Here is an 18,299-nt window from a genome sequence, read left to right as displayed (position 1 = left end):
GTTTTGCATTGAAGTTATTCATTCAGGAATAGGGAGCACAGAAACACACGTGGAGAGGTGCTGGGGGGAGGGGGAGAGAGTTGTGGGAAGAAGCCAGCAAACTGGTGTTCTTAGCTTTTACTCCCTGGGCCAAAGCGTGTCCGGACATGACAGCTAAGTCCCTGGGGCTGCAGTTCACCAACTTCGTGAAGTCACAAAGTTGAGGGGACTTCTGGGGCTGCACTGTGGTTGGAAGAACGTGGGGATGAGAGCAGGGAGCTTCTATAAACACACAGGCATTCTGTGTCCACCAGAATCAGGACGCTTTGCTTTGGGAGTTGAGAGAATGCCACGGCCTTCCCCTCCCCTCTCAGCAGCGCCTACAGAGAAACACAGGTGCAGAAAAAACCCATGACCCCTTAGAGCTGTGATCCTTTGCACCTGCCAACAAGACAGCTGTGAACAGTAATGCTACCAAGTAGCAAGGTCTGGTTCTGGCCCATCCGGAAGCAGGGGTCGGGTCTGCCTACCGGCTCACCCTACCTCTTCCCTCGGCAGACACACTCTCCAGGTCAGGTCCTTCTGAATGGGGAAGGACTGGCCATCCTTGCCCGGAGGGTTCACTTTGTGGGGCAAGAGCAGCAGTTGTTCCCAGGGGAGCTTGGGGAGACCAAGGGCAGACTTGTTTCAATGTCCAGTCCTCTGAGCTGGACAGTGTTCACTGTGGCCTGCGCCAAGTGAGGGAGGACGGGGAAGATAGCAAGCTGATATTAAGCACTTTGCCTGAATTCCACCTCTTTTTAAGTCCGTGAATCTGGGCAGAACCCATTTAAGGTGAACACTGGACTGCTTCTGTACCAAGAGAAACAAGAGGGCTCTGAGCAGAGAAGCAAGGGATGGCTTTTCCAGCAAGGCTGGTGAAGGAAAAAAACAATCACCTTTGACATCTGCCTTATGTTGGCACCCTGTTTCATAAACGTAGAATGTTGAAGCTTTAACTGCAAAAGATCATCTACTTCAGCTCCTCTCAACTGAGTTGTGAGGGGACTTGCTTGTGGCTGCAGATGTCATAGAAAAGCACTAATGTGAACAAGTCTCCACTTCAAGGCTACCGCTTTTCTCATCTATAAATCTTCATGCAAACAGCTCACACATGTGCAGAGATTTATAACTTGCAGGGTTTTTTTGTACACTAGTGATGGGTATTGTCATTTACCAGTGAGGAAGTCCCAGATCAGTTGCTGAGTTAGCTAATCTCCTAGGACACGGAAGCCACAAAGCTGCTATGGAAAGCACAAGCTTTTCTTGTTTCTCAACTATCCTGGGTTTTCATTCTGTTTCTTTTTTCTAACTTTAGAAGTTTTAGATATTTATGTAGGAAAATTTGGAAGACAAAAACACAAATATAAGTCACATATAAACTTCTCACCCAGGCATAACCAGTATAGCATGTTGAGATGATATATTTCCAACATTTTTAATGCATAAATGTTTTTACATGAACCATATTGTATATACCGTCATTTTTATTTAAGCTATGAATACATTGTCATTTTAATATTAATTAACATCACTTTCAACAGCTTTTAAGACTTTGTATACATTCGTGATGGTTTCTAAAGTATACATTTCCAGGTAGAATTTTAAAGTCAAAAGGCAGTGCTTAAGGCTGCTGGTATTAATTGCCAGAGACAGCATCTATTCACATCAGTCCCAATTTCCCTGAATCTCTGTTAATTTTGTGAGGGGGGGGAAAACCTGACATCTCAACCCTTGCTTTAATATACATTTTTAATTCCACCAAGGCTAACATTTATCGTCCACAGGCATTTATTCTTTTGCGACTTGCCTTTTTAAGAAGCACTCTTGTTTTTCTACTGGGACTTTTTCATGGGAAGATAGGAGAAGTGGCTCCACAGACGCGTTCTGGACTCCTGTTGCCTGGGTTCAAAGTCTGACCTCACCTCTGTAGCTCTACGCCCTTGAGTAAGCCATGGCCCTAAGCCTTCATTTCCTCATCTGCAAAATGTGGGTGTCAGAGAAGTAATACATATATACAAAGCCCTCTGCAAGTGCCTATTACTTACCAATATCTGTAAGAACTCTATAATCTTCCTTTTGTAATAATCACTGTATCAATTCCTACTTAACACTGTCCTGTCCTTTTCAGTTTGTTTCTGTCTTCCTCTGTGGAAGAGGAGTATGAGTTGAAGAGCTTTATCATGCTATTTTGTTACACTTCATACACCTTCTTTTTTCATTCTCCTTCCAAGCATGGACATTTAGCCCTCCCGCCATGCTTACTGGTCAGTACAGGCTCATCTGTGTGCCCCAACAGGGGCATGACCTACATCCTTATGAAAACTCTTCTGTTCCTATGCACAGGATTCTAGATTCCCAGATTCGTATTTCCAGTAAGGTGTGTTACAACTGTGATGTATTAGTTACTTTAAATAACAAGTCCTTCTGTTGCTGACCAACCTCTACACCTTTCTGCACTGCGCTGAGAAGCACCAGTCTGGGTACTTTTTTTTGCTGGGTCCCTCAGAAGAGGGCAGTCTCTGGAAGGACCACGACTGTTACTGTCACTTCCCTTCAGCATTGTCTTTAACAAAATTCACAAGACTGTGAAATTCTGCTGACATAACTCAAAACTGAACACGTGTGGTGCCTGGAGAGACCCAGCAGTGGACACATTTTTTAGCCCCTGAGCCCAGGGGAGTGCACCAGGAACTGTGGGGGCACAGCCCCAGAAACCAATACGGCAGCCACTGCAGCTTCTGACCCAGAGCCCTGGGAGCTAGGAGGAAGCGGCCAGCAGCTCTGATCAAGTCTTAAGAACCAAGGCAGTCCTTATGTCTGGGAGAGAGATTTGGAGCTCTACTGACTCTTAACCTCTAGCCTGAGCTCCTTCTGGCTCCCCCCCACCCCTTGGAAGGTCGAGTCTAGCCTCCAGGTTGGACAAGGAAACGACACATTAACCCTTTCCCTGGGGTCACACAAACCGAGACAAAGCTGCTCACCACCCTGTGTTCCAAGGACTCCAGGTTTTGCCTATTAATAAGTCTCCACTGGCTCCTGTTTTACTACAGGGCAGGGTAGTAAACAAAGATCCTGGCTGCATCCATGCTTCCCTTACAGATAAAAATCCACTTCAAAAGGAACTCAACAGGGATGTTCCACACAAAGCAGTCTTTTCCCTTAAGTTTCTCAGACATGCCATGTTCTCCTCCTGGCCTGTCTACCTCCCTGGCTAACTCCTACCCATCCTTTAGATAATTTTTCTCAGAAGCCTCCCCTTACCCAAGGTTGGGTCAGGTACTCCTTAATGTCACATGATCATAATAGTGTCACTGCCTGTTTGCCTTGTCCATTAAATTGTAAAGACTATCTTATTTTCCACTGTGTCCCTAGTGCCTGGCCACTCAAAAAATAACAGTTGGGTAAATTAATTTGTACTCTTTCTTTTCACCGTCTCACTTCTGGCTTGCCCTGGGCTCCACAAATCAGCAAGTGCAGTGACAGAGCCTGGGCTGCTGTGCCCTCTTCATGACATTCTCATGGCAAATGAGGCCTCAGGGTTGTATCCCCATCTTTCGTACCTCCTGAGTATCCCTGATGGTAAGAGGAAAGCTGGAAGCAATGATCCTTTCATCTGTGGTTCTGATTAGTCACAGGAAAAGCCTTCAGGGGACAATGCACATCAGCACTGGGAAGTGCTGTACAAAGTCAGACTGACTCAAGACCTAGTACTTTACCACCACCTTCCTGAGTCTTACCCCAAAGTAAATTAAACCCTTTCGACTAACAAAGACTTACAACCCGACTGAAGTATTTACAGTACTCATTGCATTCCCAAGTCACTTTACAGTGTGGACTCTCTGATGGCGCAGAAGGACTGATCTGTGTCTGAACGCCTTCCCGCAGTCGTTACATATATAAGCTTCATCCCCAGAATGAATTCTCTGGTGCTGGACCAGGGCTGAGCTCCTTTTGAAGGTTTTGCCACATTCATTACACTGGTAAGGTTCCTCTCCACTGTGAATTCTCTGATGTCTGATGAGGTTTGAGCTCAAACTGAAGGCTTTTCCGCACTCATTGCACTCATAGGGTTTCTCTCCACTATGTATTCTCTGATGGGTTATCAGCTCTGAGCTCTGCCTGAAAGCTTTTCCACACTCGTTACATTCGTAAGGTCTTTCTCCTGTGTGAATTCGCTGGTGTCTGATAAGCTTTGAGCTTTGGCTAAAGGTTTTCCCACACTCATTACACTCGTAGGGCTTCTCACCGGTGTGGATTCTTTGATGTATGATGAGATAGGAACTTTGACTGAATGCTTTGCCACATTCGTTACATTTACAGGCTTTCTCCCCCGTGTGGATTTTCCGATGTCTGATGAGGGCTGAGCTCTGGTTGAAGGCCTTCCCACACTCACTACATTCATACGCTTTCTCGCCACTATGAATTCTCTGATGAATAATAAGGTATGACCTCAAACTAAAGGCCTTCCCGCACTGGTTACATTTATAGGGCTTTTCTCCAGTGTGGATTCTCTGATGCTGTGTCAGAGAGGAATGCTGCTTGAAGCTGTGCCCGCACACCTCACACCTGTGAGGTCTCTCTTCTGTAGGAACTTTCTGATACGTCATCGAGTTTGCACTCAGGATCAAGCTTCTCTGAAGCTCGTGATGGTCTCTGTTTCCTAGAGACTTGTGGGTGAAGATGACTTGGTTAAAAGTGCCCCCTTGGGAAGGGGATCTTCTCAGTCTCTCCCCGGTGGCACTGGCTTGCTGCCACCCTAAACTGCTTTCGTGTTCACCGACTCCTCCAAACGCAGGTTCCTGGGAAAGTCTTTGCGATTTCTCTCCTGGAACGTGCTTCTTCGGCACTGATTCCTTAATCTCACAATCTGAAATGATAATAGCAAAAAACTATCTGTTATTTCTCCAGTCCCTCTCAATACTCACTTTCAGTGTGAGAGAAGGCGGATGCTTCTATGCAGAGATACAGCCATCTGCATGTATCTTTTCACCTCCTCCTTTCTAATACGGAAGACTACATCTGCAGTTTGAAATGTGTCCTTTCCTGCCTCCTCTGAGACTTCGGCTGATCAGCTAATTACCTACTATTCCTTTCCTAATATTTTCAACTTCTTTCCCTGCTGATTCCTCTTCCTCAACATTCAAATAAATTCAAATCTTTCCCATCTCTTCAAATCCAGCCCCTTGCCTGCACATCTCCCTCACGCAACCTCATGCCCATTCAGAGTAAAACTTCTTGAAAGGGTTGCCTGGACTCATCCCCATACTGTAATCTGGTTTGTCCTACCTGGGGACCCGCCACGTAGGACTGTCATTAAAATCAACCACCTTCATAGCTGCTTAACCCAACGGGTGCTTTCTGGATCTTACTTACTGGCCTCTTTACAGCACTGACACTGGGGACCACACCTTCCTTCTAGAGATATTCTCTTCCAAATACATTAGCCTGATTTCTGTGGCTGTTCCTCCTTAGATTCAAGGTCAATCACTCAAACATGAGTTCCTCTGGGTTCTGTTCTGAGCTCTCATGTATCCTCTACCTCCTAAGCTTCAGTCACTACTTACATAATAAGCTAATGTCTCCCCAGATCCCCAATTCTAACCCAGTTCCATTAAGCTCTGGATGCTCATAGCCAATGCTAACTGGCCATGTTACTTATAAATGTCTGAAATCACCAAAATGTCCCAAACTAAACACATCTCATATGTATTTTTTTCCCTTATGTTTTCCCATTTATACGAATAGCACCACCACTAATCAAGCTGTTCAAGACTGAAACCTGAGTATCACCCTCAACTCCTCTCCCTCAGGCTCCAATTTTTTTAAAATTGAAGTATAGTTTCAGGTGTACAGCAAAATGATTCAATTATACACACATACATCTTTTCCAGATTCTTTCCCATTATAGGTTATTACAAGATGGTGAATATAGTTCCCTGTGCTACACAGTAGGACCTTGTTGTTATCTATTTTATATACTGTGTATCAACCCCAAACTCCTAATTTATCCTTCTTCCCTTCCCCTTTGGTAACTATAAGTTTGTTTTCTATGTCTGTGGGTCTATTTTTCTTTTGTAAAATAAGTTCATTTGTACATTTTTTAAAGATTCTCCATATAAGTGGTATCATAGGGTATTTGTCTTTCTCTTACTTCATTTAGTGTGATAATCATGTTGTTGCAAATGGCAATATCTCATTCTTTTTTTATGGCTGAATAATATTCCATTGCAGATATATACCACATCTTCTTTATCCATTCATCTGTTGATGGGCACAAATTGCTTCCATGTCTTGGTTATTGTAAATAGTGCTACCGTGAATACTAGGGTACATGTATCTTTTCAAACTAGAGTTTTTGTCTTTCCCAGATACATGCCCAGGAATGAGATTGCTGGAGCATATGGTAATGCTATTTTTATTTTTTTAAGGAACCTCCATACTGTTCTTCATGGAGCCTGCACCAATTTACATTCTTATCAACAGTGTAGGAGGGTTCCCTTTTCTCCATACCCTCTTCAGCATTTATTATTTGTAGGTTTTTAAAGATAGCCATTCTCACCAATGTGACATGATACCTCACTGTAGTTTTGATTTGCCTTTCTCTAATTACCACATGCTCCACTTTTAACAATGACCAGCTACTGCAATGCAGTTTAAATGCTGATGAACAGAAGTCAGCTAAGATCTTCCCCACCTCTCACCAGAACGTATCTTGATTTATTCACCGTGGCCACTTGGATTATAACTGTCTCTAACAGGACTCTACTCTTGCCTTCCCCAAATCCATTCTCTACTCTGCAACTAAGTTCTAAAACAAATCCAGTCCTGTCAGTCTCTTGTCTAAAACCCTTCAACTGTACTCCACTGCACTGGACAAACAAATCAGGGTAACAGACACGTTTTCACAACCTGGGTCGCAGCTTCCTCTCGGTTCCTCTCTCACCACCTCTCCCCTAAGTTTAACTGAAGTTACCCGCAATTCCCAGACTGGGTTGTATTCTTTCACCTTCAGCACTTTGTGGCCTTTGATTGTGCGACACTGTAATATAGGAAATATATACTGGCCTTCATCCCCAGTTCCTGGCACAGAGCTTTTTAAACCCCTGCAATTTCCTATGTGGTAGAGATGAAAGGATACCGGAGTTCATGCTAAAGTGTTGGCTCTTGGAGGGTAGGGGGGCTGGTTGCCAAAGGAAACAACCATTTGATTAGAGGGTTGGAACTTCCAGCTCCACCCTTTGACCTCCAGAGAGAGGGGCTGGAGTTGGAGTTAGTTACGATGGCCAATGATTTAATTAATCACGCCTACCTAATGAAACCTCCACAAAAACTTTAAACAAAGGGGTTCAGAGAGCTTCAGGGATGGAGAATGCACCCAGGAGAGTGGTGCAACCCAAACTCCAGACAGGTGGATGCTCCTGTGGTCAGGACCCTTCTGAACCTTGCCCTACGGACCACTTCATCTGGCTGTTCATTTGTATCCTTTACAATGAACCAGTAATGGTAAGTAAGGTGTCTCCCTGTGTTCTGTGAGCCATTGTAGCAAATTATGAAACCTGAGGAGGGGGTTGTGGAACCTCCAATTTGCAGCGAAATCCGACAGAAGTGTGGGTAATTTGGGGACTCATTACAGGCGACTGGCATCTGACGTGGGGGGCAGTCTTTTGGGGCTGAAACCTTAACTCGTGGAGCCTGCACTAGTCCTGAGCAATGTGTGTCAGAATTGCTTAATGGGAGGCAAAACCCCACATACCCAGCGACAGAAGTGTTCTGAGAAGAGAAACAGTTTTTCCCTTTAGCTTAGAAACTCCTCCTCCCACCTGTTTACCTGGCTTTCTTTTACCCACAGTTCAAGTCTCAGTTTAGAGGTCTCTTCCTCCAGGAAGTATTCCTTGAACCTCTCAGGTTGAGTTAGGTGCCTTTATATGTGCCCCTACAGTACCCAGTGCCTACTTTTATTCTATAACTGACTACCTAACACTGTATTATCATTGCCTTTTCGCTTGTTCACTGCCCCATGTGGATGGGAAAATTCTTAAAGATTGACACCCGGTGCCTACCACAGTATGACATGTATTAGCCCCCTGTTAAGTTATGTAATGAAGGAATTAGTGAATAAATGACACAAGGAGGGCTGGCTACAATTCATCAGGATTACTGAACACAAGGCTGCAAAAGTGAGCACCTCTGTTAGAATAATGGTGAGGCTCGCACATTGCATGTTGTAAAATGCAGTTAATTCTGTATCCTCAAAACCACAGTCCAGATGACAGCTCCCAGGTGAGTTTCTATTTCTTACCACTTTGGGGGGAAAGGCAAGGTTCCCAGGGTTTCAGCTGTGTCTTTAAAGGCTGGAGCTGGATGCCTGTTAACTCCTGGGATGCTCCAAGACGGGTCAAATCCTTCCATGGCACTGCTGGTCCCTGTGGACTAGTGGGGACCTGAAATCAGTAAAATACGGTTAGCTATGTGAGAAAATCCCTAGGGAAAATGCTTAGTAAAAAATCTCCAAGAGGTCTGCAAGACAGCTCCAGGGATGAGGGACAGGAACAAAAGAACTATTCAAGGATAGAGTCAGGCATGGCCCCAGTAGTCACTTCAGGGTTATGGTTCAGTAGAGACAAACAAATTCTCATCCTACTCTTATGATGATGCCACATGCTCCAGTCTGTAAATTCCTTTCCCCACAACACATCTCCCCGTTCCCACCTGCTGCCCTGGGTCATCAAATTCCCTCTCCAAATCCTCCAACAGAGTCACAGCTTCCTCGCCACTTTTTGGACTATGTTGCTGAACCCAGACCTGCAGCTCCTCAGGCAGGATGCTCAGGAACTGCTCCAGCACCAGCAGCTCCAGGATCTGCTCCTTCGTGTGCACCTCCGGCATGAGCCACTGATAGCAGAGCTCCTGGAGTCGGCCCAGAGCCTCCCGGGGCCCAGGTGTCTCCTGGTAGCAAAACTTTCTGAACTGCTGGCGAAACAGTTCTTGGCAGGATCGGGTACTCCCATTCTGCTTCAATTTCTGACCCCAAGAAAGGCTTTCTTCCACTTTCACTAATATCAGTTCTTGTTCCTCAGGATTCTGAGGTACTGGGGTTGAAACTGCTCTGGATTCCACAGCCATTCTGGGCTGAAATGGCTCAGCAAAAAACTCACTACAACTGGGCACTGTACTCCAGAGTTTCTTTGAGTAATCTCTTCTTTCCTGAAGGATATAAAAGCACTGTTAACTTCTAGCAATGAAAAAAGTCTTTAAGAATTTACAATAATAAAGATCAGTTATCCAAGAAACACATTGAAAGGGGTTAGGTTTGAGACTGTAACTAAGTAATAGTCAATTGATAACCAACTGACAAACTGAAAATCACTCACCTCATTGTCTCCCATTTTGTAGAATTCCTACCACTTTTATGCTATGAGAAATTATTTTAGATAATTTGTTTGGCAAAAGAATGCAAAACTAACATGAACTAGAGATTGAGAAATCTCCTTTTCAATTCTTTCAATACTGATCACATTAAGGAAAATTGTCTGTCTGTTTAACATTGTCCATAAAACTTTAAGAATTCCCTTTTTAATAAAGCATAGGCTTCAGAATTCCATGGGTAACTAGCTAGGATTTGATATGCTGACTTTTAAACATTTATTTTTAGTTACCTCCTACCTATGGCAAATAATGTTTTTCATTTGAGGTGGTAATAAAGCATTAAAAAAAATCCACATTAAACATGAGTTGATTTAGGCGGGTGGGTATAGCTCAGTGGTAGAGCACATGCATAAGGTCCTGGGTCAATCCCCAGTACCGCCACAAAAAATAAAACAAAAACATGAGTTGATTTAAATTAAAATGTTGGATATTTGATCAAATTTAGTATTTAATGCACTTTTTAAAAAAAATGGTGGTACTGGGGATTGAACGCAGGACCTCATACGTGCTAAGCATGCGCTCTACCACTGAGCTATTTACCCTCCCCCTCCTATAATGTACTTAAACAAACACAGGCACTTATTATGGGCTTTGTCCTGAGTGGGATATCCGGATACAAAGGTTTTCGCTCGTGAATAAATAAGCCTACCGATGAAATTAACCAAGTATTTGTTAGGTTACCATGTGCTCAGAAACATGTCAGATATTACAGACACACAAAAGCAGCAAAAACATTAATCTCAACTCTCAAAAAGCTTAGAATATACGTAAGTAAACCTTTTTAAAAGTGAAAAGTGGCAACAAATAATTGTTTTTTTTTAAATTTTGTTTAATTATATTGAAAGAAGGGTATGCCCTTGAATTAGCCGGATCGATCAGTATAATTTAACCCCAACACTACAGTTAACTTTAGAGATCAGAATATTTAGCCTACAAATGTGTGGTTTATTAACGAGCCCTGCTGCACGAGCCTTTCTATTTTCACATCACGGGTAAATCACGGCATCTACGAAGTCACGGGGTGGGGGAATAACTGCACTGGCCGCTGGAAAGCAGGGGCTTGAGGGTTGGCCTCCTCTGCGTGCGCAAGACGCTCGGAGACGCCGCCCGGACAAGGAGCGCTACTCGGGGGCCGGCAGGCCGAGCAGTGGGGCTCCTCCACGCCGCGCCCGCCGCCCGGGCCGCGCGCCCTCCCTGCCCTCCCTGTGCCTTGGGCCCCGCGTCCCTCACCGCAAAGCTCGAAAGCGGCCCGGGCGCAAGCCGGGGTCCCGGAGCCGCGAGCCACAAAGACCGGAAGTGCGCGCCCGCGGCCTTCCGCTCGCACGCCCTCGCGAGCCCTCGTCGGCCCCGCCCCATGCTCAGAGGCAGCCAATCAGCTCTTGGATCCGGATCTTCCTACCTCCTTCCCGCGGAGGCGGCGGGCCCTGCGGAGCGTAGACGCCCCGGTGAGGGTGCGCTAGAGGCGGGGGTCTCTGGGAGACGCCGCCCCTCCCCGAGGGCGACGCTCCCGGCCTCTGCCGCCTCCTGCCTTGGCTTTCTCCCGCCGCCGCGCACAGTACTTGGTGTCCCGTCCCTCCCGATGCATCTCGCTTCGAGTTTTCTAGAGGAGAATTCGGATGTTCCTGTAATTCCTGTGCGTTTCCAGTACGTCGGACAGAAGTGAACGCGTGGCTGAACTGGCTGAAAAGTAACAACCGCTTATATTGCTCTTCCCTGTGCATACCGTTTGAGCTTCACAGCAGCTCTCTGCGGTAGATATACTATGCCCATTTTGCAGCCGTAGACACTGCCCAAGTCAAGCAGCTCGTGACCAGAGACCCCTAAGTCACCATGGTTCGAGGACACTGGATTCCCAGACTGCGCCTCTAATGCAAGATTTTCCCATTTTTCACTGGAACCTGGCTAGCTTAAGCCTTAGTGTTTCAATTTTCCTTTGGCCATTTAGGAGATAAAAAACGACGCCTCATGTTGTTTTAATTTGCATTTCTTTTAAATTAGCTTGAGGTTAAGGTATTTCCATCACATGTTTATTGAACATTTACGGTTCTTCAAGGAAACGGCATTTCCCATTTTTTAAATTGAAGTGTTACAATTTTTCTTATATATTTTCCACAGGTTTTTACTTGGATATCAACTCATTTGTTGCAAGTTGCAAATATCCCCCCCCCGCCCCCGTTTTGTACTTAATTTGTAAGTGTTGGTACAGGGTGTTAAATGAATGGGAACAAATTCTCCTTTGTGAGCTGGGACAGTTGAAACACACATATTTGGGAAAAAATATTAATTAGCATTCAGAGCGACTCACTAAATAATTCTTCATCATTGTGAACGGACTATGGCAATTTCACAAAGCGAGAGAGCAAATAACACTACCTTGTGTTTCAGCTGTTGCTCCCTAACAAACCCTTCCAATACAGTAGTTCAGGCAGGGCTTAGCAGAGATGGCTGGCCATACTTTATGTGGTGTCAGCCCACTTGGCTACAGTGGGACTGGAAGTTTCAAGATGTTGTCAGTCATATTGCTGTGTTCCTGATGCTGCCTTTGGACTGCAGTTACTTGATTCTCTGGCATAAAGCCTCTCTCCATGTAGTCTCTCATCATTCGACAGTTTAGCTTAGGCTTTCCTACATGGTCTTGGTTTCCAACAGATTGAAGGAGGAAGGGAAGATGCTTGTTCTCTTAAGGCCTAGGTCTGGAACTGTCATTGTATTCTACTGTATTCTGTTGGCAGGACTAGACTCATAGGAAGGGCATTGAAATAGACTCCACATTTTAATAGGTGGAGCAGCTTGAACGTAAGAAATTTAGGCAGTTATCACTGCATTCAGTTTACCACACCTTGCTAAATTGAGAAGCCTACTTTTTGGAATGGAATTATTGAGAGAGAGAGAGAAGAAATGCTCTTAACTGCAGTGATAGAAAACCTTACTAAATGTCCTTATTGTTTAAGCCTTTTTGTTATCCAGCATAGCTAGGTGTGTGGAGGTAAGGCCATCCCCAGGGTTGGTTAATTTAATGACTTGACAGTATTATCAGGGAACCAGGTCTCTTCCCTCTTTTTGCTCTGCCATCTTTAAGTGTGTTGGCTTGTTTTCCAGTCTGGCTTCCATTATGGTTGTAAAATGGCCATTTCAGGTCCCAGTTAAGGACGATATCCAGAGGCAGGGAAAGGGAACACTCTTATATTCTGCTCCTTTTTAAGATTAAGGGAAACCTTTCCCGCCAGCAGATTTTCCTGGATAGCTCATTAATTAAAATTGCCTCAGCTGTCTATGCCTAGCACTAACGAGGGGGTGAGGCCTCCAAGGTAAGCTTGGCTAATTGAGATTCATATCCCAGGGCTGAGGAGGGGCCAGCCTCTCCTGAAAGACACAGACAGTCTGGGGAAGGTGAATGAAATTAAGGTTATGTTAAAAAGACAGAAGAACGGGATAGAGGAATGATGAGTGTGCAGTTGTAGCATCTCCTTCAATAGGTCCTCTGATTATAGGTGATAGGCCTAAATTGGTCAGAAACAGAGACACTAGGGAAAAAAATTCAAATTCTTATTATTCCATATAAAAGCTATTTAAAATAGAAATTAATGACTTAGTTACAAGAGGTATATAAGAGTTATCTGGCTTAGGTTTATAGCAAATTTCTAGGACTTGGTTTAAATTCCCAGTGGGATAGTAACTGATTACTGTTGAGAGCCTTAGCCAACAGTTTCTACTTAATGGTGTCTTAGTCCATTTTGCTATAACAGAAATATCGTAGACTCAGTGGCTTATGAACAACATAAATTTCTTTCTTACAGTTCTGAAGGTTGGCAAGTTATGATCAAGGCAGCTGTAGATGCGGTGTCTTGTGAGGACCCACTAACTCGTTCATAAACTGGTGAGTAATGCTATTGATTAGATAAAGTCCAGCTACTTGAATTATGTATCATTTAACAGTGCTGTACTTCGTGGTCTTTATCAAGTGAGATAAACTTAACTGTAAACCACTGTTTGATAATCAAGATAAAGTGGCTTCTGATGCTTGAGGAAAATGGATCATTTTCTCATTCAGTGAATAGTATTAAACATTAGCATATGTGAAACCCTGGTAAGAAGAGAGAGATTCAAATGAAATAATAGATTAGCCTCCTCCACTTCACTTACAAGTGTAACTCCTAGAGGATAAACTCCATGAGGGCCGGGGTTTTGTTTTCTCCTTGTTGTCTCCTGTATGACTAGCATATGAATACACAAGAGAGAGCACTGGTGCTGGTAAAGTAATTAAACAAGGAGGTCATTTGATGGCGGTGGCTCTAAGGCCTTGGCAGCCTACATAAGCAAACGAAAACCTAAGCCAGAGTTGATTCCTGTAAATGCCTCAAGGAAAGAAATGGAAACTTCAGAACAACTAATCACAAACAGCCAACAGGCTTTCTCAAATGAGGCCACCACCCAAGCTATGGTCAGTCAAGGATTTCCTTGCTTTGCTTCCGCGTGTGCTCTGGAAAGCCTTTCCTTGAGCTCCTACTGCTGGGCGCTCCTAGGTGTTTTCAGTTTGGCGCTGCCTGGCTTGCTTTGATGTTTGCTCAGAGAAACTCTGCAAAATTTTCCTGTACTTCAGTTGACCTTTTAACAGTGCCCAAACGAGTGATAGTAAGTAATTGAAAGATTCAAAGAAGTAGAGTATTCAGAAGGGAAAATTTTGAATAATATACTTTGTTTATTTTAACTCAGGATTTATTTTCATTAGCTGTAGCAGGATGACAGATACAGAGACAACTGCCTTTGAAAGAGTTTATCACTCACAGTTCCCCAGAGGATGGGAAGCACTGAGTGCCACACGGGGCCACATGGGTCACTCACAGAGAGAAGCAGAGAGAGAGAAAACTGGGACTAAATCTTTACTGTAGTGCTGGGAAGCAGCTGGGGGGATGTCCCCTGTTGAGTGGAAAGCAGATCACACAGTTGATGCTGTGGTTGGAGGGTTCATGATAAATTTCCCGAGCTCCTGATGGTGGAGGTGTCTAAAAAACCTTGGGTCGTTAGCATGGTTCTGTAACTCCAAGATGCCGAGTCATGATTACGGAATATCAAGAATAATTATTACACTTACTAAGTTCTGTTAGTGTTCCCATTATATCACCAGTCTAATTGTGTTTTTTAGAGACAGATAATAGAGGTATTAACAGAAGGAAACAATGCTTATTTGTCATACACAAGACAGTAAACAAAGGCTTTATTTACCAAGTTGTTTTTCTTTGCCTCAGTGTCAAAGCAAGCCCTTGAGGTTGCTCAAGAGGTGCATTTATCGTGCCCGGGAACAGAGTTAAAGCTACAGACAGGCTTATTATGGTTTTACTTTTTTTTTTCTCCCTTCACGGATTAACCAGAGAGAGATCTCATCCTTGCTCTTAATCCTGCCAGCCACTTCTGAAGGATCTTCCACCAGGACTGTGTTCTGCCTTAGGGGTGATTCAACAAAGAAAGATACATTCTAAGATTGGGGGGGGGAAAAAAACTCTGCTAAAGAAGCTGAATGAAATATTTTCTAATGATTTTGTGGGTAGGAAGCAGTGTGTGGAGGGAAAGCTTTTCTTTTTCCTTTTTTAAAGCTGTAGGATTTGGGTGTTAAGACGCCTCATTTCATTATACCTATTATTTGTGGTAAGCTGGGCATGTTTCAAAATCTAATTTGGTTGCCATGAGCTTGTATTATTTGCCTAAATTCTTTTGTTGTTGTAGTAGTCATTACTAGAAGGAGATTTGGGTTTTAATTAAATTTTTTTACAGAACAGTGAACGTACTGAATACTCATTGGGTTTATGTTTGGGAGCATCTGTTGAGAAGTTTTATTTCTTTAATCTTGTTAGGCAGCATGGAGGTAAATAACTAATTTATATACTACCCAACATTACTTCTAGGCCTTCCGAATGCCAAAATGTGTTTTTATTTTTAAAACATTTTTCAGGAGGTACAACCCAGTTTGCTTATGTTTTCTGGATTTGTCTTACTTTTAAAAATTCATTATTTTATATCATGTTTTTATGATGGGGAATATACTACCACAGGTAATAACACTTTCCTTATAAATGGCTATTGATTTTGGTTATATTAAAAAGATCCAATTGAATACCTTTTGGTGGAACTTCCTTTATTTATATGTAATCTACCAGTTTGAAGTTTGTGATCATGTACACACTGACCAGAAGTGAACTCTCACTACCAGAAATGGAAATGTTACCCAAAGGGAACATTTGGGGCCAGCACTTTGGGGAGGGTGGGACAAGTGGGTCTGTTCAGAATAATGTAAAGTTTACCAGATTCAGATTCCGGAGCGAGACTGGGTTCAAATCTCTACTCTCTCAATTATTAGCTCTCTGACCTTGTGCAAGCTTATTAAATTCTCTATGCCTCTATTTCCTTTTCTGAACAATGGGGATAAAGTACCTACTTCATAAGGTTGTTGGAATACATTTAGAATAGTGCTCAGTGAATGTGTTTTGTTGGTATTTGGGGGAGAGATTGATGAGGAGTGTGGAAGCTGGAAGAGGGACTATTTCTGCAAGTCTTGATCTGCCTAATGCTAAGAATTGTTTCGTCTTTGTTAAAAATGCACCTCACTAGGCCTTCAGTTAGAACACCTAAGGAGGGTTCAAAGAATTTGTATTTTTGACATATACCCCAAGTGATTTTTATTGTCAGATTAGTTTGGGAAACTGGGATGTAGTAGACAGAGTGTAGACTTCAGACTCAGATGTGGATTCTGATCCACTCATTGAACACTTATGTCCAGATGTCCACATGGATCAGGAACTGTTTTAGTTGCTGGGCATGCAGCGGAAACTAAAACCAATGGAAATCTCTCATTTTTTGTGCCTTTGGACCTTAGAGATCTCCTGTAATTTCTACTCTAAAATGTCAACCAGGGCCTGTCTGAGTGACTTGAATGAACTATTTAAACAATAAAAGCTTTTCTTTCCCTTGTCACAAAAGCATTATGAGTTCATTAATGAAAAAAAAAAAATCAGAAATTGTAAGCCATAGCCGACTGAGCTCATGTTGGAGAGGGAAAATCTTAGCTGTCCAGAGGTCTGCTGTTCATATTATGTAAAAGAATTTAGAATAGAAAAAAAAAAAAAAGTGGTGGGGTTAGTGGTTTGATGGTGGCAGAGATGTCCAAGTGGTTTTACCTTTAAATGGGAAATTGAGCCACTTGACCACAGAAAAGCAAGTATGACCAGACTTAGTTCCCTTGGGTTTTGGGTTTCTGTATTAATTGTCTGCTTGGCTAGTTGCCAAGACCAGTACGTTATTTTGACAAATCCCTTCAGAATTGTCCTTTGAAAGGGAAATTATGGCGGCTTAATTTTAGTGTTCTCTCCCTCCTGGGAGATATGATCGAAGCCAGGAATGTTTTCTTTGTTGATGGCTTCTGTAAGAGGGCATGGTCACCTGTGAAGGTACCTTTGCTGCTCTCTTGTCAGAGAATACCAAAAAGTGTCCAATAGTGGTTTGAACTTATTATTAATTATTAGTTGTTGCATTATGGAATTATTATAATGGAATGCTTACTGACTTGAGTTTTTGCCCTCACACATCATGACTAAGTAGAAATTTTAGGGCCAATGGAAGGGACTGGGAAAAATTGGTCATTTGAAAACTCTGGTCCTACTTAATTATCATCTGAAATAACTCAAATTTGTCTTTTCTTTTTTAATGTTTTACTTCAAGCCTTTATTGTCTTTCTAGCTTCTTAATTGATCTCCTTGACTCACACCTGCCCTCTTATCTGAGTGCATTTTTCAGATCTCTGCTGGAGTCTTAAGTGAATCTGATGATGTCACCAACCTATTTATAAGTCTTTGCTGCCTTACTGTGCCCTCCGAATATAAGGTGCACACCCTTACCACACCATTCAGCATCTTCCTCCTTCTGACCCGTAGCTATTATCCCCTGTGTCCCTGGGCACCAGAGCTGATACACCATTTCCCTCATCCTACTATGTTCAGCATTTTGCCTTTGCCCTGACAATTTTCTTTAATAACCTTTTTGCTTTTGGAATAAGTCCTGAGCATCCTTCAAGGGTGGTTTGCTTATGTGTCGTTTTCCCTGTGAAACCTTCCTTGGCTCCCTAGGAAGAGCTCTGTTGTGAGTTGTTCCTCTTGTAATCCTAGGATCTGGCTAAGCACTTGGAGCATACCTGTTAATTTCTTTTTAAAATGAAAAGTACCTTTTTTTAAAAAAAAGGTATTTTTTTTACCATTTAGTTCTTTATGTGGTAAATTTCCTTTGTTTGATTTCTTAGCGAACCAAACTAATAGCATCATCATTGTCTTCATCACTGACATTTAACATACCTAGACTGCTTGCATACAGGTGGCGTGCAGAAAGATCTGACAGTTGGTCCTGCACGCATTGACTCAGTCAGCTGTGTAGGAGCCCTGGAGTGATGTTGAGTGAGTGTACTTCTTTCGATGTTGTGCCACCATAGAGCCCACAGTGAGACCTCGTTGAGACTGTCCTACGTCAGTCTCCAAGTTTCATTTAAAATTCAAGGTCATGACCTGACTCATACCTGACACATTTCTAGGCTTAGTAGCTATTCCCTTATATGATTTTAAACAGGTCTCAAGTCAATTTTGCAGTTAAGCAAGTCTAGTCAGTTTAGTTTTGTGTTTAAATAGCAACTGATCTCTCAGTCTCCTAGGAAACTAGGAATTCAAATAATAACCCTTTATACAGAGAGCATGTCAGGATCTCTTAAATCTTTAAATGCAAGGCAAGCAAATGCTGTTAATTAACAGTTTATGTAGGTAAGCATGATGACATGGCAGAATAAAATAAAATTAGGAAAATACACAAGTGAACAGAGT

General features: G+C 43.1%; 1 protein-coding gene and 1 long non-coding RNA gene across 3 annotated transcripts in view; one reads left to right on the top strand and one right to left on the bottom strand.

The window, feature by feature from the left end:
• Positions 1-1,431: 1,431 nt before the first annotated feature.
• Positions 1,432-10,818, bottom strand: ZNF397 (zinc finger protein 397). 2 transcript variants are annotated; one of them, XM_010947190.3, is made up of 4 exons: positions 10,678-10,818; positions 8,731-9,225; positions 8,321-8,462; positions 1,432-4,888 (listed from the first exon to the last, which is right to left on the bottom strand). In XM_010947190.3, the coding sequence occupies exons 1-4, from the start codon at positions 10,801-10,803 to the stop codon at positions 3,840-3,842; spliced, it is 1,812 nt and encodes a 603-aa protein (XP_010945492.3). In that variant the 5' UTR covers positions 10,804-10,818; the 3' UTR covers positions 1,432-3,839. The 2 variants fall into 2 exon arrangements, with proteins under 2 accessions (XP_010945492.3, XP_010945493.3); XM_010947191.3 differs by having other exon boundaries at positions 8,824-9,225.
• Positions 10,819-10,829: 11 nt separating this feature from the next.
• Positions 10,830-18,299, top strand: part of LOC105062800 (uncharacterized) — a 64,375-nt gene continuing 56,905 nt past the window's right edge. Inside the window, exons 1-2 of the long non-coding RNA XR_012502048.1 lie at positions 10,830-11,134; positions 13,245-13,324. This is a non-coding gene — a long non-coding RNA (uncharacterized LOC105062800). The remainder of the gene's footprint in view (positions 11,135-13,244; positions 13,325-18,299) is intronic.

Source organism: Camelus bactrianus, chromosome 24 (assembly GCF_048773025.1).
Source record: "Camelus bactrianus isolate YW-2024 breed Bactrian camel chromosome 24, ASM4877302v1, whole genome shotgun sequence".
Lineage (NCBI taxonomy): Eukaryota > Metazoa > Chordata > Mammalia > Artiodactyla > Camelidae > Camelus > Camelus bactrianus.
This window is presented reverse-complemented; position numbering and strand designations above follow the sequence as displayed.

Bases quoted from the DNA above. Each gene is read 5' to 3' on its own strand.
- ZNF397 (XM_010947190.3), bottom strand. From the start codon at position 10,803: ATGGGGCGGGGCCGACGAGGGCTCGCGAGGGCGTGCGAGCGGAAGGCC. The intron at 8,463-8,730 runs GTGGGAACGGGG...TACTGATTTCAG, and splicing joins TTGATGACCCAGGGCAGCAG to GTCCCCACTAGTCCACAGGG. The intron at 4,889-8,320 runs GTAAGAAATAGA...TTATCATTTCAG, and splicing joins TTGCCTTTCCCCCCAAAGTG to ATTGTGAGATTAAGGAATCA.